Here is a 20,285-nt window from a genome sequence, read left to right as displayed (position 1 = left end):
GAAACTTGAGTTTAGGTCTAACATGTAATTGGGATAAATTTTAAACTAGTAATTACACTTTTTTTTTTTGAGAGAGGCATGCTTTGGTCAACTGGGAAATGACATTCATTTTCTGTTGGATTTAGTTCAGTTCAGTTGCTCAGTCGTGTCCGACTCTTTGCGACCCCATGAATCACAGCACGCCAGGCCTCCCTGTCCATCACCAACTCCCGGAGTTCACACAAACTCATATCCATCGAGTCGGTGATGCCATTCAGCCATCTCATCCTCTGTCGTCCCCTTCTCCTCCTGCCCTCAATCCCTCCCAATATCAGAGTCTTTTCCAATGAGTTAACTCTTCGCATGAGGTGGCCAAAGTACTGGACTTTCAGCTTTAGCATCATTCTTTCCAAAGAACACCCAGGACTGATCTCCTTCAGAATGGACTGGTTGGATCTCCTTGCAGTCCAAGGGACTCTCAAGAGTCTCCTCCAACACCACAGTTCAAAAGCATCAATTCTTCGGCGCTCAGCTTTCTTCACAGTCCAACTGTCACATCCATACATGACCACTAGAAAAACCATAGCCTTGACTAGATGGACCTTTGTTGGCAAAGTAATGTCTCTGCTTTTGAATATGCTATCTAGGTTGGTCATAACTTTCCTTCCAAGGAGTAAGCGTCTTTTAATTTCATGGCTGCAGTCACCATCTGCAGTGATTTTGGAGCCCAGAAAAATAAAGTCTGACACTGTTTCCACTGTTTCCCCATCTATTTCCCATGAAGTGATGGGACCGTATGCCATGATCTTTGTTTTCTGAATGTTGAGCTGTAAGCCAACTTTTTCACTCTCCTCTTTCACTTTCATCAAGAGGCTTTTTAGTTCCTCTTCACTTTCTGCCATAAGGGTGGTGTCATCTGCATATCTGAGGTTATTGATATTTCTCCCGGCAGTCTTGATTCCAGCTTGTGCTTCTTCCAGCCCAGTGTTTCTAATGATGTACTCTGCATAGAAGTTAAATAAGCAGGGTGACAATATACAGCTTTGATGTACTCCTTTTCCTATTTGGATTGATCTTTTTTTTTCCTTTGCGGCCACACAGCTTGGGCAACCTTAGTTTCCATCAGGGATTGAACTCCTGCAGTGGAAGCTCGGAGTCCCAACCACTGGACATTCAGGGATTCCCTAATCTGTTTTTTTCTTTTTTTTTGAGATTCAGTAAATACATACACATATACAGCTTAGATTGGTGTGCTACAGTCCATGGGGTTGCAAAGAGTTGGACATAACTGGGCAACTGAACAGCAGCAACATACAACTTAGAATTTGTCTTTCTTGACTTGGGCATTGTGTATTTTAAAAAGGGGTGCCTCTTACAGTATGGTCTTGAAAACAGTGAAATGTAGTGAGGTTGAATGGGATATGGAGCCAGAAGACTTAGACATTAAAAACCTTGGGCAAGTCCCCGTAACCTGGTTCCTCATGTAAAGTGGGGATAATTATAATACCCATCTCACAGGTAATTGTGAAATGTCAGAGAAGATTATGAAAGTTGAGATATTTTGTGAAGTGTTAAAGAAGTGAAGTGAAGTGAAAGGCATTCAGTTGTGTCCGACTCTTTGCGACACCACGGATTGTAGCCCGCCAGCCTCCTCTGTCCATGGAATTCTCCAGTCAAGAATACTGGAATCGGTTGCCATGCCTTTCTCCGGGGGATCTTCCTGACCCAGGGATGGAACCAGCATTGCAGGCAGATTCTTTACCGTCTGAGCTACCAGGGAAGCCATTCACACCAGGGACGTGTTAAAGGGTAGCCATTAAATTATCTAACTGCTCAGCCCCAATTCTAGCTTACACTTTGATCTCCTTTCACTAGACTGATTAAAGTTTGATTTGTTTGCTTTCCTGTACTTGTCCTTAGGAATAATTGGGGGAAAATAGGTAAGTATATGGCCTGAACCATGATTATATACAGAAAATTTGAATGAAAGATGGGAAAATACTTATAGAAAAATTGGTCTGTTTTCAGCTGTTTGCCTATGTGTCTGTTAATCTTTGTAAAGCTCTACTTAGACTTTAAAACTAATTTTCTTCTTTTCTTCACTCCTTCCTCCCTTGCCCACTCCCTGCCTCTCTCCCCCCTCTCTCTCCCTTACCCCTCTCCCTCTTTCCTTCCTTCTTTCTTTGGACGCTTCATTATATATGTAGTATGCATTTTCTAGCAGCTCTATTCACTTATGAAGTCTCATTACTAAATTTTCCACAGTGTACAATTCTGAAAGATGATTTTTCATAAAAGGAAATTATCTTTTATTTTGATATAAATTTGATTGTTTTCATTGCTGTTTTAAGGAAGATGTTGATTTTTGGAAAAGCACAAGTAATTCTTAGCTTTGCTTTTATAGGCTCAGATCACTATGAAGGTAATCCAAGGCTTATACAGTGGGGTCACTACTGTGGAACTGGATACTTTGGCTGCTGAGACAGCTGCAACCTTGACTACTAAGCACCCTGACTATGCCATCCTGGCAGCAAGGATTGCCGTCTCTAACTTGCACAAAGAAACCAAGAAAGTATTCAGTGGTGAGTCTAGAAGAAAAAGAAAGACTTTAGTATTCTCAGAAAATGTATAGGCATACTAGAATGAAACCTTGAGTATCAAAAGAAAAGTTATATCTTGTTTAAAAAAGCGAAGTGTGCAAGTTGATGGCAGAGGGAGACTAGAACTTCCTGTTTCTCCATGCTGCTCATCTGCTGCATGGAAGGGTCAGTGAAAACTTTTCTTTATCTTTTTGTTCTCTCTCTATTTTTTTTTTTTTTTTGAAGCTCCTCTTTACATGCTTGGTGGTGGTATGGTTGGAAAAAAAAATTATTGATAATTCCTAGGTTAAACAAAATGTTACAGTCAGTCTTTTGTCACCATTAGTCATCACTCCCATTTTACAGCTCAGAATGTGGGCAAAAGACAGTTAAATAATTTGTTAAGTATATAAAAAGTGATATGTAAGAAGTCAGCTGGTAGACTGAGAGTAGAAATCTTTTGGCTCTCAATTCCAGATCTTTTATGTGGGACTTTAAACATTATATCTCCCTCTTCAGTAGATTTATAAGAGTAAAGATATCAGATCTTCCAAAATTGATCTATGGATTCAAGTCAGTGTCAGAATGCCAGCTTTGTATGTGTCTGTATTATATGTAAACTCAGGGGACCAAATATCTGCTATGATGTCTGAAAGAGAGAGAGCTTTTTACTCAATGTGCATTTATAGAAGTAAAATCCTTGAGATGATAGATTTTGAATTTTAAGTTGAGTTTCTGTTTTGTTAGGATAAAAGAAAACTTGAGATTATAATTTATTCTTTTATTTATTTTCACCTAATAAATCCTTAATGGGGTAAGATGTTAGAATCATCTGGCAGTCTTTTTCAAAGAGCAGATGCTATACTATAAGAGCATATGCTCACTCCAACTCTGGAAAGTTATTTCTTTAAGGGTTTCCTTATTTTACTTATGTAAATTTCCGTGTATATTTATATAACATGTATTTGTCCATTGAGCACTGTCTTTGCTAGGTACTAAGGTGAGTTGGGATGAAAAACAGTTGAGAACCACTTTTAAATTGTTAACCTGAGTATTGAACTTGCTGTTAAGTGATTTTGATATTTTAATTTTCTGTTGTTTTGTTTTTAGATGTAATGGAAGACCTCTTCAACTATATAAACCCACACAATGGCAAACACTCTCCCATGGTGGCCAAGTCAACATTGGATATTGTTTTGGCAAATAAAGATGTATGTAGAATGCTTTTCTGGTGAAAAAGCTTTTATAGGTTTTTTTTTTTAAGGCAATGAACACATTTTAAAAAATTTAAACACTATGATAAGTGATAGAGGTAAAAAGTAATTCTCCTTCTCTGAATCCTAGTTTTCTTGTCTAGAAAGAATAGCACTTTATGGACAATAAATTACTATGAAAAGACCAAAGACCCTGAGGAGGAGCAAAAAAAAAAAAAAATGTATTTTTCCAGAATTGTTCTATAACACATGGTGTATGTACATTTATTTTGCCTTTTAGTGGTAATGTACTGTGCATACTATTCTTTCTAATATTTTTTCACTTACAGGTGTATCTTAGAGATAGTTCTTTATTAGCATTTATGAATTTACCTTGTTCTTTTTAACACCTGCATAGCATTCTATCCTATAGCCATATCATCACTATATATATATATGTAAGAATTGATCTAGTGATGAATATTTGTTTCCATTTATCACTGCAGTCGCTATTCTCATATGGTAGTGAGTTGCTTATAGATGAGTATATTGGTGAGGTAAATCCCTTCACTGGAATTGCTGAGCCAAAAAGTATGTGCGTTCAAAATTTTGGTAGACATTGCCAAACTGACTTCCAAAAAGGTTGCTCAGATAAAATTTTGGAAGATCTTCTTGCTCAGCAACTTAAAAATTATCCATTTGTGTTTCAATTCCTTTCTTAACTACATTTCAGAGGACAGAGGGAAAGATGGGTAGATCCAGCCAGGCCCTTTGCACACGGAATTTATTTACCATGCATATCTGCACAGATTAGAAATCAGTTTTAACTGAAGGTAATAGAGTGATTCGTTGGCTATCTGTAAATATGTATCACATGTTAAAGAGACTGAGAGAAAACTGAGTGAGTTGTTTGTGTTCATGTGTATTATCTTGAAGATAGGTGAGAAACAAAAATTAATGACATCAAAAACTTGTATCTAAAATATAAATTTTGATAATCAAGTATCTCAGTTCTCCATAAATCATGCAAAGCCCCTACCTGCCTTTGGCAACAAAGATGCCCTTAAAAGTTTAAGAGAAAGTGAGGAGTTTTGTATAGATTTTTCTAGTCCTCAGACATGGATCCTTATATGGCAACACTGATAGTATTTTGAAAAATTGGCTCTATTTTCCTCTATCCAAAATGATTATTAGTACCTAATTGCTTTATTTCCTTTAAATGGCTTTATAGCCTACAAAAGCTCTGTAACAATGGCCAGTTCTGCTTTAAAACATCACTGTCACAGCAATATTTTGTTTAAAACCTGTTAAAGGACTATGGATTTGATTAGCCTTAGAATTAATGTAATTGTTTATCATATATTGTTATGTACAGTTTAAAATGGAAAATAAAGATATGTATTAGTATTTATATGGCTCCAATACTTTTGGATTAATAGCTAATCTAAAAACATGTTTTAGGATGATAATATAGTCCCTTTTATGCTCATATTCTTTCCCTTTTTAGAGATACTGTAAGCACAATAGGGAAAGTCACATTTATGTTTTTACTTATGTACAACTTATATGTTTTCTTCTAGTCTTTTAATGTATGTGTTTTTAAGCCTAGTTAGGATACTCAATTTATATAATTTTTTTCCTTAATATTAGGTATGGATTTCTATTCTACAACAATAATACTTAGTGTTATCTCTTGTATCCTGTATCAATTTTAGTTCTGAAATCAGGGCTGAAAGGTAACAAATTTTGTGAAAATAAGTCTAATTATCTTAATTATGGGTTTTTGTTTTTTTAAACCTTCACCAGCGCCTGAATTCTGCAATTATCTATGACCGAGATTTCTCTTATAATTACTTTGGCTTTAAGGTAAATAATGGGTTTCAAATAAGTGGGAATTCCTTCTTCAGTTAGGAAATGCAGTTTTTTGTTTATGTTTTAGTGATATAATTATAAAGGTAGTAATTTGTTGGGAGTTGGGATGGTCCTGAGGGATTAGTGTGGTTAGGGTAGTGGTGATTGTTTGAATTAAAGAAAGATAGCTTATTCATTTGCAGTTTTCAAATTTTCCAAATACTATTTCTGGATACCTGTGGAGTTATGCAAGTAATTTGTCAGAATGATTCAATATTATTCTGTATATGCAACAACTATTTATTGAATTCCTACTATGTGCTAAGTGATTTTCTAGGTACTTTTTTGTTGATAAACTGTTATATAGTGATTGAGAATGTGGATGCTGATGTCAGACCACCTAGGTTCAAATCACTGCTTCATTTCTTATTAGCAAGGTACTTAATCCCTTTGTCCTTCAGTTTTCTCATCTTTAGAATGGGGATAATAATAAAATTTCAATATCAAATGCTCTTGAAGTTTAAGTGAGTGTGTGTTTGTTGCTTTGATCAGTACCTAGGCTGTTTTAAGGATTTTATAAATGTTAATGATATGAACCATTATAATATAGTGAATACCACAACTTCTGCTATTAACATTATACATATTAATGTAGAGTTAGCTTTTTCCAGAAATTTTCAGGCATTCTTTTCCGAAAAAATAGTCAATTGATAATGTTCTAAGCTAAAGCTAGTAAATATAAATACGATATTCTTGTCATTTAAGATTATTTTAAAAACTGAGTAGATTTAAACAGTTGCATATTGTGAATGATATGTCTACTATGTCTTTAAAAACTATGCTCTGGAAGTTTTTCGGTTGTTTTGCTTTTTCTAGACACTGGAGCGATCCTATTTGTTGAAGATCAATGGGAAGGGTGAGACATGAATGTGTTTGTGTGTTATATTTTCTGTTCATTGTATTGAAAATAGAACTTTAAGCTATTTGCCTTAACATTTCTATTTAAACTCTAAGTAACACTTTAAACTTTAGGTTTAGTTTATGAATAATCTTGCTGCTTATTGGTATAAAATTTTTTAAATTTCTTTTGTTGTTCCTTTTTTTAGACTCAAGTACATATCTCAGCCTAGTTTTCATGTGAAAAATTTATCTTGTTTTTAGTGGCTGAAAGACCACAACACATGTTGATGAGGGTATCTGTGGGGATTCACAAAGAAGATATTGATGCTGCTATTGAAACCTACAACCTTCTTTCTGAGAAGTGGTTTACCCATGCCTCTCCCACTCTCTTCAATGCTGGTACCAACCGCCCACAACTTTCTAGGTATATGTCACCTATAGTCACTTTTAACATCCTAAAATGCTTTTGACTAGGGAAATAAACCTTGACCTGAAGAAACTAGACAGTTCATCACATAAAAATTAATTTGATAAACATTTAATCATTAAATGAGATTTACTTTCTGAAAAACTCTCTTATTGCATTGTGGTAAACAAATTGATGAGAGACAAACGCCAGTAGTGAAATTTTAAGCTTGTTTCTGGTGATGGTTGTACAACTCTGTAAATATACTAAAACCCATCAGTTGTACACTTTAAATGGAGAATTGTATGGTATGTGAATTATATCTCAATAAAGTATTTTCTGATAATAATTAGAGGATTCTAGTAGTAGTCTGTATGAGAGTAGGTATTTTGGGTTAGGGAAGTGAAAGTAGAGATTGAGAGAAGTAGACTGATTTAAGAGATTTAGGAGGTAAAATTGACAGAATTGATGATTTGAATGGGTCATTCAAAGAGTGGTTCCTGAGTTTATGGGTAAATAACAAGATTTATTATGGTGTCATTTTCTGAGAAAGGAAACACTGGAACAGAGTCCAGTAATGTATTAAAAAAAAAAAAAACAGCTAATACACCCTAAGCAAGTTGGGTTATCCCAGGAATTGAAGAATATGCTAACATCAAAAAGTGTATTAATGTAATTCATTGCCCTAACATTTTATATCATTTAATACTTTCATAAAAAAATAGCAAAATAGATGTAGAAAATAACTTCCTTTCTTTGGTAAAAGATATCCACTAAAAACTTAGATCTGTTGGACCTCTGTTTTTAGCATTGTAGTGGAGGCCTGAGCCAGCATTGTAATTGTAAGATAAGAAAAAAAATGGTTGGAAATGAGGGAATGAAACTAAAGATTCCTCAAGAGCATCTATAGACAAGTTATTAGAAGTAAAAGGATTTCAGCAGAATGTGTGTGTGTGTACGTTAATTGCTCAGTTGTGTCCGACTCTTTGCAATCCCATGGACTATAGCCTGCCAGGCTCGTCTGTCCATGGAATTCTCCAGGCAAGAATACTGGATTGGGTAGCCATTCCCTTCTCCAGGGAATCTTCCTGACCCAGGGATCAAACCTGGGTCTCCTGCATTGCAGGCAGATTCTTTACCATCTGAGACACCAGGGAAGCCCTTCAGTAGAATATCTGGATATAAATTCAACATAAATTAATTAATTGAATTTTTGTACTTTAGCTGTTAGAAGATTTAAGGAGCTTCCCATGACTCAGTGATAAAGAATTCGCCTGCCAATGCAGAGGACATGGGTTCAATCCCTGTGTTGGGAAGATCTCTTAAAGAAGGATGTGGCAACCCATTCTAGTGTTCTTGCCTGTGATATCCCATGGACAGAGGAGCCTGGTGGGCTACAGCCCATGGGGTTGCAAAAGAGTTGGACACAGCAAATAAAAAACGAAACCAAAAAAAGAAGATTTAAATTTTAAAATGTGTAATAGTGGAAGGTACTCAGGAATAAATCTAATGAAAGGTGTGCAAAGCTTTTAAGGAAAAAATTCTAAAACGTAATTGAAGGACGTTATATAACAAATCGAGAGTGATCATATTTTCATAAATGGATTTAATGTTATAACAATGTCAGTTTTTCCCAAGTTAATCTACAGATTCAGTGTAATTCCAGTCAGAATTTCAACATGCTGATTCTGAAATAAATATGGAGGAGCAAATGGCTAAGAATAATCTAGTGCTGGTCAAATACACCAAATCCTAATCCCTGAAATTTATAAATGTTACCTTATAAGGAAAAACAGTTTTTCAGGTATGACTAAGATCTTTTTTTTTTTTTAATCACAAATAATACTTTTAATTATTTAGCTTCTTAGAGTATCCACAAAACAGAAACTGACAAATCCATATTATTATTTAGTCAGATAGTTGTTTCTGACTCTTTTGCAAATCCATGGACTGTGGCCCGCCAAGCTTCTCTGTCCATGGTATTTTCCAGGCAAGAATATTGGAGTGGGTTGTCATTTTCCCCCTCCAAGAAAGATCTTGACATAGGGAGATTATCCCAAATTATTCAGGTGGGCCCTGAATCTAATAAAAAATATCCTTATAAGACAGAGGCTAAGGGAAATATAAGACATACAGAGAAAAGAAGGCAGTATGTAGATAGAGACAGAAATTGGAGTGAGGTAGCTATAAGCAGAGGAGCCCAGAAGCTGGCTCGTCTAGGAATGTTCTCCACTAGAGCCTCTGGAGGAATGTTCTTGATTTTGGCCCAGTGAAACTGATGCTGAGCTTCTTACCTCCTAAACTGTGAGAGAATTAATTTCTATTTTAAGCCACCAAGTTAGTGGCATTTGTTAGGGTAGCCACAAGAAATTAATATAAATAGCAAGATAGTTTTGAAGAAAAAGTCCTGCTATATTCAGGACTACTATAAATCTATGTTTATCTATCCTAGAGTAAACACCCTACTTTGTGGATTGTATGAGAACTTGATGAATAACAGATGTCATTGCATTTCATTGGGAAAACAGTACTAGGAAAATTGGTTATCCTATAGGGAAATGTATAATTAGATTTCCTTTCTTCATGTCATATACAGAAATAAATTCAAGAAAAAAATATAAATATGAAAGTAAAATCTTTTAGAAGAACATGTAGAAAAAATAAATATTTTCCTCCCCAGCTTTTTAATATGAATTTCAAACATTTAGAAAAATTTGAAGAAAAGGAGTGAACTCCACTCATACACCCACTTATGCCTAGATTTTAAAAAGTACTGATATTTTGCATATACATGTATTTTTTATTTTTGTCTTTAAAATTAAAAATATTTTTGGCTAAGTCATTTGACAGCGAGTTGCAGACGTCATAACTATCAACTTACATCTTGATAGAATATATATGACCTCCGAGGAGTGAAAGGTTTCTTAAAATAGATATAATAAGCAAACAACATAAAGGACAAATTGACTGCATTAAAATTTTAAACTTCAGCAAACCAAATACAGTGAAAAAGATTTCAGATGGTGAGAGGAAACTTGCAATGTACGTTAACTGTTGAAAGATTATAAGAAAAAGACACAAAACCAAATAGAAACATGGGCTAATTTGTAGAAGAAACTGATTGGCTGTTAAACACGTGAGATGATGTTAAACTTTGCTTTTAATTAAGAAAGTGAAAATTAACATCATAATGAGATATTTCATACCCAACAGATTGATACAAGTTAAAAGGCTGATGAACTAAGTATTGGTAAGCATGTGGGCAGGCTCATGCATTGATTGATATAGTATACTTACTCATTCACTTTGGAGACTCTTTAGTAAAGTGGAACACATACATATCTTTTGACTCAGAAATTCCTTTCCTAGGTTTACACCCCATAGACAATCCTTAGATATAAACACAAGGAGATATGTTTAAAAACTTCCACAGGAGCATTGTTTAGAATAGCAAACAAGTTGGAAATAATCTAAATGTCCACCAGCAGGCAAATGGACAAATATATTGGTATATTCATACAATGGAATACCTTACAGCAATGAAAATAAACTAGTCCTATATCAGTAGGAATGACTCTCTAAAACAATACTGAGTTAAATAAAAGCGGGTTGCAGAACAATAGTATGAAACCAGAAATTTTTTAAAAATGTGGAACATATGTAAATGCTAAAGGAACGTAGAAAGCATGGAAACAGCATATATTATATATATATATATTATATTAGGTTATATTTGTAGTATCAAATTTCTTGAGGCAGATGGTAAGTACAAAGTATATGTTATAAATTCTCTGTTATTTGTGAATGTCTGAATATTCAGTAGAAAAAGTCAAAAGATAAAGTCTATTTGTTTGGATGAATATTAAAGTTGGTAAAAGGAATCATTGGTAGAATAAGGGTCCTGGAGTAGGAGGATGAGATCCAAATCACAGGTAGAAGGATTGTCTTTAAAAAGACTGTAAGGGAGCTAAATTTTGATGGACATATCAAATTTGGTTCATTATTGGATTGGTGGGGTTTTTTTTCATAAATGTTTAAATTTCTTGGCTTGAAAAGATGTTAAGTATGCTTAGGAATTTATATCAGAAAATGTTATAATGACACATTTGTAATCCGGTGAATAGGTAAGCTAATATTTACCTATCCCTAAGACTTTCATGTAGGCTCATCATCTAGAGTAGATGGCAAGATGATTTTAAAACAATGTATGCTGATATGTTTCATTGTGTCATATCCAGGTTTTGGTTCTTTTTCCTTCTAAAAACATCTAAAAAAATTTTTTTTTCCTTCTAAAAAAAAATTTGTAAGTTTTAGATCATTTATTTGCCTTATTCTCTTTGAATTACATAGTTGTTTTTTGACTCTCCTTCATTTCCTTGCTGAATTGTGACTTTTTCCCCCTATAGCTGTTTCCTTCTGAGTATGAAAGATGATAGCATTGAAGGCATTTATGACACTCTAAAGCAGTGTGCATTGATTTCCAAGTCCGCTGGTGGAATTGGTGTTGCTGTGAGTTGTATTCGAGCTACTGGCAGCTACATTGCTGGGGTAAGCTTCTGTTGTGTGACTAAAAATATGTGGCTGGAGGGACTCAAGTCCATAAACAACCAGGGTTGTGGTTGAGAAGGCATTTGCGGGAGTGTGGGAGACCTGGATCTCTGTTAATTACTAGCTGGCTGTGCAACTTACAATGAGTGAGTTCACTACTTCTATCTTATTAGAGGTTGGTTAGTTGGGCTCTAGGGTCCTTTTTCCCACTCCAGTATTCTTGCCTGGAAAATCCCATGGACGGAGGAGCCTGGTAGGCTGTAGTCCATGGGGTCGCTAAGAGTCGGGCACGACTGAGCGACTTCACTTTCACTTTTCACTTTCATGCATTGGAGAAGGAAATGACAACCCACTCCATTATTCTTGCCTGGAGAATCCCAGGGACAGAGGAGCCTAGCGGGCTGCCGTCTGTGGGGTTGCACAGAGTCGAACACGACTGAAGCGACTTAGCAGCAGCAGCAGGGTCCTTTTTAGCTCAGATTTTGGAATTCTGATTTACTTTAGCAATAATAATATTAATAGCTTTTATTATTCATTGCTTCAGTTCAGTTCAGTCGCTGAGTTGTGTCCGACTCTTTGTGACCCCATGAATTGCAGCACGCCAGGCCTCACTGTCCATCACCAACTCCCAGAGTTCACTCAAACTCACGTCCATTGAGTCGGTGATGCCATTCAGCCATCTCATCCTCTGTCGTCCCCTTCTCCTCCTGCCCCCAATCCCTCCCAGCATCAAAGTCTTTTCTAATGAGTCAACTCTTCGCATGAGGTGGCCAAAGTACGGAGTTTCAGCTTTAACATCATTCCTTCCACAGAACACCAGGGACTGATCTTTAGAATGGACTGGTTGGATCTCCTTGCAGTCCAAGGGACTCTCAAGAGTCTTCTCCAACACCACAGTTCAAAAGCATCAATTCTTCGGATTCATTGCTTACTATATGCTAAATGTTATAAAAATTTTATGTGAATTACTACAACCTTATGAGATAGATAGATATTACAAACACAGTAAACTTTACTCCTTACAGTGACTTTGTGAGTATAGCCACTGTTGTTTTCATTTTACAAGTGAGGAAGCTGAAGCTTACAAAGTTAAATTACTTCCAGAGATTAGTCATTTAATATGTGATAGAGCCAGGGTTCAAGCTTAATCATTAATACTTTATGAGGGAAATTTCAGCTCTTTTAGTTCACTATTCACTGGGAGTCAAGATCATGGTTTTGGGTGGAATCTTAAAAATAATGCAAATGAATGCGTATGCATGACAGAAACAGACTCACAGATAAAGAAGACAAACTTATGGTTACCAAATGGTCAGGGAAGCAGGGAGTGACAAATTAGGGATATGGCATTAACTGATATATAAACTACTATATATAAAATATTTAAGCAAGGATATACTGTATAGAATAGAGAATTATACCCATTGTATTATAATAACGTATAATGGAGTATAATATGCTGAAATCACATTCAGTATAAAATACTGAATCACTATGCTGTATACCTGAAACTAATAACAATATTGTAAATCAACCATACTTCAATTTAAAAAACAAAAGAAAAAAGGTAATGATTTTGAGTAAGACCTGGATTTAAATCCTGTCTCTACTAATTACTAGTAGTGTGGCCTAGTAGAAGTTATTTTACTTCTCTGAGTTGTTTCCTCCTCTATAAGGTGAAGAAAATGTCTCGCCCTATAGAAAGAGAGTCCAGAAGAAAACCATTCTGTTATGTGGTGTTCATTACCTTTCTGCTTAAAGGCTTGCCTTGGGTTAGAATGATTATTTTAAAAAATTGATAGGTATCTCATCTTCATTCTAGAATGTATTTATTGGAGAATCTCCATTTGCCTTATTGTCTTGATTTATCCACTGCATATAATTCTTACTATAAATCGCCTTGAATTCTTTTGGGAAAAATATACTGTAGTAGGGTTTTTACTCTACCCAAAGTATTTCATTATATGATGACCTTTTGAAAGTATGGGGGTTTAAATTCAACTATGCTGATTTTGGATTCGTTTGACTTATAGTTATTTCTCATCGTAAGCTAGAGATGCCATGAAATAATGTTGTACATATTTGTAATTTATTCCACAGTTTTATGTTGGGCATTATGTTTTCAAAGCAGAGGTAGAGATGGGGAGCAGATGACACTAGACTGGGAGAGAGTAATTTGCCTGCTGTTGAGCCATCTTCTTCTTTTCCTTGCTGACCCCCTCTTGTTCCTCTGGATGACTTTATCCTGTTTCTTTTTCAGACTAATGGCAATTCCAATGGTCTTGTACCGATGCTGAGAGTATATAACAACACAGCTCGATATGTGGATCAAGGTGGAAACAAGGTATGCTTTGTGAGTGAAAGCCCTAGAAATCAGAACTGAAAATCTCATATAAGCTATAATAAGATAGCTCACTATGTATGTTTCTAACAACTCTGTTTTTTTCCACTTTTATGATCAATTTAATGTGTGTATACTTTTTACTTAAAGTATAGACACTTGAAGTATACATATACAATATATATTATACATATATAATTTGATGATTATATTCTTGTGTAATCACACCAGTCAAGCCATAGAACACAGACACCAGTGTGTCTCCTTGTGTACCTTTGTATTAATCATCCATCACTCCTACACATACATACGTTATCCTTGGCTCCAGGCAGCCAGTGATCTAGTCAGCTTTCTTACAAGACAGTTTATTTGCAAAGAATTTCTAAAGTGGTGACTCATATTGATACCTTGGAGGGAGGGCATGGCGACCCACTCCAGAATTCTTGGCTGGAGAATCCCCATAGACATAGGAGCCTGGCAGGCTATAGTCCATGGGCTCGCAAACAGTTGGACACGTCTGAGCAATTAAGCACATATTGATACCTAATCTTGAAAAGGGGTTGTAATATTTTTTCTAGGTTTTTATTAAAAAAAAAAAGAGACAAAAAGCAAAACTTGGCCTGTTTTATAGAGGGAAAAATAGAGAGTACTGGGCCATTTTTCCAATGTTATCAGCAGGATACTTTGCAGCCATCTAGCCTATCTAATGGAATCTGTGAGGACCTTGATAAGACATACCACCTTTTTGTGATCTTTAATAAAAAGCACAACTTATTGTCAAAGTTAAAGCAATTTTTGGGGCTTTACATACACGTCACAGAGTGTAAAGTGAGCTGCATGACAGCTGAAGAGGAAGCTTCATCTCTAGTTCACTGTGTCACTTTGGATAAATTATTTAGTCTTTCTTGTTCTACATTTTCTTTGTGTTAATTGTTCTTTTTTTACACCTAGGATTGTATTGTATACTATAAAATATAAAGTAGTAGTATTTTTCTACTACTTTATATTTTATAGTACTTTTATTTGTATTATCTCATGTAATTCATTAATTGTAGTGAAGATCCAAGAAGATATTATTGAAGTGCTTTGGAAAATATGAAGTTCCTTTATTTCATTCTGATTCTGAAAAGAATGATGATTTATTTACCTTTAGCGACCTGGGGCATTTGCTATTTACCTGGAACCTTGGCATTTAGACATCTTTGAGTTCCTTGATTTAAAGAAGAACACAGGAAAGGAAGAGCAGCGTGCCAGGGACCTTTTCTTTGCCCTTTGGATTCCAGATCTCTTCATGAAGCGAGTGGAGACTAATCAGGTGAGAGATAGTTACTTGTTAGTAATAACAACTTGGTTCATATGAGTTTTCTCCTCAATCATCTTAAATCATGCTTAGGAAGAATCTACCTATATGTTATGCAACAGCAAGGCATGCTGAGCAAGAGATGGCTTTCTTGCCTTCTTGGATTTTTATTTTCTAAAGCAGATGCTCTAAATGCTTTAGGAGTCACGAACAAATAGGCAGAACTAGATGTTTGGACTTGAGCCTAAATATTATTTCTGAAGCAGAATTTTAAGACAGTCTATGGAGGCCACCCTCTCCCTTGTAGTATTCCTAATGGACCATGTGTGATTGGTTATTTGAAGTTTCTTATGGTTGGTATTCTTCTTCCCTTGGCAGGACTGGTCTTTGATGTGTCCAAATGAATGTCCTGGTCTGGATGAGGTCTGGGGAGAAGAATTTGAGAAGCTATATGAAAGGTATGGAAAAAATACAAAAGTAATAATGTTTTAACCTTGTTTCTTTTATTTATAGAATGTAAATTTCAAAACTATGTCAATTATTAGCCTAGTTTCTAGGATTCTTCAGAAGCATCTAGAAGAGAATGTGACTAGTAATTTTGTTTTAGTGTGTTTTCTTCCTGAATCTTCACCAAAATTTTGGTTTGTCTTTATTAAAACTTTGGAGGGACTTCCCTGGCTGTCCAGTGGTTAAGACTCCACTCTACCACTGCAGAGGCCACAGATTTGATCCCCGATTGGGGAACTAAGATCCAGCATGCTGCGTGGCATGGCCAAAAAAATTACTCATGACAAACTTCCCTCCAGCCCCATGGCCAGGATGCCCAGGTAGGGGAACACCCCCAATGGCAGTGGCTGGACAGAAAGTATGGAAGGAAGCGAGGAGGGCAGTGAGGGGGTGGGGGGCGATGAGGGCCCTGACAGATACAGAGGGTGTCTGGAGTACAGACATTGAGCAGAGCTTCCAGGAGGCCACGGCCTCTTACCTATCCTGTGGCCAGTGGAAAATCTTATTCAATGGAGTCAGGTTGTATGGTTGTGATAAACTGATTGCCTGCAACATCAAACTGAGAACATGGAAGACCTAAACTCGCAAACAGTCTCTAGTCATGTCCAGGCTTTGGTCCAGGGGAGGTCTGGGGAAATCCAGCTGATGCTCAAGGCACTGAATGTGGACCAGGTTTCCAAGGACAAGGCTTTCCAGACAATGACTTCTGTGTCCTTTGCCCAGCTCATCTCAGCACCTTCCCTGCAGGCCAGACTGGATCCCACCAGTCCTCAGGCCCCAGAACCTTTCCATTTTAGGTCGGGGCTTCTGGGCCCTCCTGGAATGTTCCAGATGTGAAGCCATTCTCAAAACACTGTTCTTGTCACTGAATCCTCCATCTACTGCTCTGCCAGGGTATGAGCTTCCCAAGCCCTCTCATCCTTTGCTTTGCTCCCACCTGCCACATCACCCCCAGCCTGGTAGGCTTGGGCTCTGGGCACTGCTCGGTCACAGCACCTGTTTGTACACATCAGCCTGCGCTGCCCCAACCCTGGAGTGCCCTGCCTCGAGAATGTGGACATCTGACAGATTTATGACAAATTCCCTGAAAAAAGAGGGGCTATAGGAGCTGTGTGACCGTGGGGCCAGCCATACTTTCTTCCTGGTCAGGTTCTGGGTGGACCTGACCTAGGGCCCAAGTGGTGAGGAGGTGGGGCCGCCAGCGGCAGCAGTGGCTTCTGTGGAGAGAGCAGCCAGTATGAGAGCCTGGACCACGTGACCCTTGCCTGTTCCTTTAAGGTCTACTCCTTTGGCAAGCAGGTGGTGGAAAAGGTGTAGACAGAACATGCCCTGATGGAGGATGGGAGGTTTGTGTACCACATGTTGCACTCACCCACGTGCAAGCACCTGGTGAATTTTCTCACAAGCTGCGGCAGCTGCTGGAGCGCCATGCGATGAACAGCATCCTGGAGAACTTTACCATCCTCCGGGTGGTGACACAGAGACACCTAGGAACTGCTGCTCTGCACTGCCTACATCTTCGAGGTCTTTACCAGTGAACAGGGTGCCCAGCACCACATTTACTGCCTGGTTAGGGACTGAAGGGGGACCCCAGGAGTGGCTCATCCCCAGAATACCCTCCTCTCAGGAAGGACCTACAGCTTTCCTCTTACTTGGGGAGGGGCTGCTCCTTAAAAACTGTGTTGTGAGTTGAACGTGCTGGGACTGTGAGGAAAGGATGGATCCTGACATTGGAACCTCACAGAGGTCTCTGAAAGCACAGATCACTCCAGAGTATTAGACACAGGGAACAGAAGTATGACAACCCTTGGGACACCACTGGTTCTGTCTCTAACAGGCACCCTCCCCCTTTTCTGTTTTGGATGTTTTGGAGGGCCCCCAGCAGCAGCAGTTACACATTGGCTTGTCCCTCTCTGTTGTTAAGCGCCCTCCCTCTTGCCAGTCTGCCTTTCCTTACCACCCGCATCCCAGTACCCTGATAATCGAATGTTGAAAGTTAACCCTTTCTGTGCAGGAGCAGACCAGGTGGGCCCTGGAAATATTTCTTTTTTAATATAACAAAAGATAATTATTAAGAAACAGAACAAAAATCTTTGGGACATGTAAATAGGTGTTCAAGTTAAATCATATTTTAATAGATCCTCTAAACAATTAATGCAGAGTTATTAATTTGCTTTGTTATAAAGTACATTTGATAAAGCAAGTTATGCTTTTGTATTATACACAGGAATTGAGAGCAACTGGGGTGCACGTGTCAGAAGTTCATTAAGTAATAGCACCAGAGTACTGCTGTAGCACAATGGCACTATTTAACTACTTCAGTCTTTGTTCCTTTTTATTAAGGAAGGTATTATTGATTTAGTGAGTCTGGCTTTAGCCATAGTAAAATGTGTATCATATTCCTAATTTTTTTCCCTTAGCAAAACTTAGTAAAAATTTAAGAGTTTTCAATATTTTATATTTTGGTGCTTCTCTTCATGTTGTCTGCAATAAAGATTTTCTTAGGGAATATTAAAATAATACTAGCTTTGCCTTCCAGGTATGAGAAAGAAGGTCGTGTCCGCAAAGTTATAAAAGCTCAGCAGCTTTGGTATGCCATCATTGAGTCTCAGACAGAGACAGGTACCCCGTATATGCTCTACAAAGATTCCTGTAATCGGAAGAGCAACCAGCAGAACTTGGGAACCATCAAATGCAGCAACCTGTGCACAGAAATAGTAGAGTATACCAGCAAAGATGAGGTAGGTAGAAAAACTTCTGCCTCAGGTACTGAGAGAAGAATCTTAGGAGTTTGTGAATTGTTTGTGAATCTCTCACTTGATTTCCCTTGAGTTGAGTGAAGGGAGTATTCATAGCTTGCTGTAAGCAGAAGGGCACTGAAATAGATTATAAAGGAAGGAAGAGGTATGACGTGTGCCCTTAAAAATCTTCTAGTCTGAGCCATATAGAAAAGACTGTAGACTTTTTCTTACACACACATTGTTGTAATAATCTTTTCATGAGAAAAATAGCAATACATAATTATTTAGGTTAGAGTTAGGACAAACACAGTAACGTGTTAGAGTGTGTATTCAGTTTAAAATATGTAAGCATGAGAGTCCTTTCAGTGAATGTGAGACAAAATTCTCATCTCAAATCTTTAAGGCCATTCATAGAAGAGGCAAGGCTGGAAATGGGATATAGATTTGGTTATTTTAAAAAGAAGTTTATGAAAAAGCTTTCTATTTGGGAAGAACCACCAGTATGACAGATTAGAGACAGGGATAGGTTTTGCGCAGGGAGTGGAAAGTAAGTTTATTGTGATGGAGCAGATATATTAAAGGAGGGATGGCTGTGGTTGAGGGAAGAGAGAAAGTACATGAAAGCTGGCATATTTCAGACATAGGAAAGCCCTTGTAGATTTTTGAAAGGAAAATAGCATTGCTAGGATGGGAAGGATAGCTCTTGATTCTGGTTATAGAATGGCTTGGTGTGAGAAGCAGTTGGAAGTTACTTTATAGAGATTGTTGCGTTAGTCAGATGACAGACTGTGTGGATATTGGATGTAAGCTATGAAAATGAGGAGGAAGGAACAGATCCTGAATTCTAGGACCTAAAAACATGACAGATGAAAAGTCAAAGAAAATGGTAAGTGAGCTGAACATACTGCTGAGCTTGCAGTTTGATTTAACAAAGTTTACTGACCACCAGGCATATGTAAGACACCGGACTAGGTGCTCTGAGATACAAATGAATGTGGCTCAATCCCTGCCCTCTAGAAACTTACAATTCAGTTGGAGGAAATTGGCATATATTTATATTGTTATATAGTTAGACTGTATTACAGAGAATAAAATGACCTTTTTTAAAAACAAAAAATCAGATCATACCATTCTCTGCACAATATTTATCTTTGACTTTCCAACCCATCCAGAGTTTGTTCATTTTTTAAAAATGGAGATATAAGTCACATACCATAAATTTCACCCTTCTAAAGGATACAGTTCTGTGATTTTTTATTAGTATATTCATAAAGTTGTACAACTATCACTGATAACTAATTCTAGAACATTGTCACCACCCCAGAAAGAAACCTTGTACCTGTTAGCATTCACTGTCTGTTCCCCTCTTCACCCATCCCCTGGCAACACTGATCTATTTTATGTCTCTGGATTTGTCTATTGTGGGCATTCCGTATGAATGGAATCATGTAATATTGGGCCTTTTGTGTCAGTTGTCCATGCTGTAGTATGTATCATTACCTCATTTCTGTCCTTATAATGCCCTGTGAGATGGTACACAATTGAGTATCCCACCTCATCTGTTCTTATTTTTCCCCTTGCTCACTGTGCTCCATCCCTTCTAATTTCATTGCCATTTCTCATACTCCTGCTGCAGGAGTTTTGAGTGGTAAAATGCTCTTTTCCCCAGAGAGCCATGTGACTTGCTTTCTAACTTCTTCAGTTCTTTCTTCATATGTCACATTCTCAGTGGTGTCTCCCTTGATGACTATTTAAAAATGGCACTCCTTCCACGCTTAGCCCCAATTTCCTGCCTTATTTTTCTCCCTTGCATTTATCAGGCTTATGTGATTCGAGCTATGTTTTAAAAATGGGTACTTTGTCACCATGTGTAGAATTGATTAGGTATGAAGGGCATGAAGGAGTCTAGGTGAGAGGAGTTGAGAGTTTGGATTGGGAGA

General features: G+C 37.3%; 1 protein-coding gene and 1 pseudogene across 2 annotated transcripts in view; both read left to right on the top strand.

Moving 5' to 3' along the window:
• The window catches only part of RRM1 (ribonucleotide reductase catalytic subunit M1), a 40,445-nt gene that overhangs the window by 9,584 nt on the left and 10,576 nt on the right, over window positions 1–20,285 (top strand). For both annotated transcript variants that reach the window (XM_086338451.1, XM_086338452.1), the window contains exons 3-12: window positions 2,384–2,561; window positions 3,669–3,769; window positions 5,558–5,617; window positions 6,479–6,518; window positions 6,764–6,926; window positions 11,315–11,456; window positions 13,717–13,800; window positions 14,951–15,112; window positions 15,476–15,555; window positions 18,144–18,345. In XM_086338451.1, coding sequence (XP_086194577.1) covers window positions 2,384–2,561; window positions 3,669–3,769; window positions 5,558–5,617; window positions 6,479–6,518; window positions 6,764–6,926; window positions 11,315–11,456; window positions 13,717–13,800; window positions 14,951–15,112; window positions 15,476–15,555; window positions 18,144–18,345 — 1,212 coding nt within the window. The remainder of the gene's footprint in view (window positions 1–2,383; window positions 2,562–3,668; window positions 3,770–5,557; window positions 5,618–6,478; window positions 6,519–6,763; window positions 6,927–11,314; window positions 11,457–13,716; window positions 13,801–14,950; window positions 15,113–15,475; window positions 15,556–18,143; window positions 18,346–20,285) is intronic.
• On the top strand, window positions 15,750–17,328 carry LOC147358184 (transcriptional enhancer factor TEF-4 pseudogene; annotated as a pseudogene).

Source organism: Bos grunniens, chromosome 15 (assembly GCF_055505025.1).
Source record: "Bos grunniens cultivar Pamir isolate PY7600 chromosome 15, Bosgru_T2T1.0, whole genome shotgun sequence".
NCBI lineage: Eukaryota > Metazoa > Chordata > Mammalia > Artiodactyla > Bovidae > Bos > Bos grunniens.
This window is presented reverse-complemented; position numbering and strand designations above follow the sequence as displayed.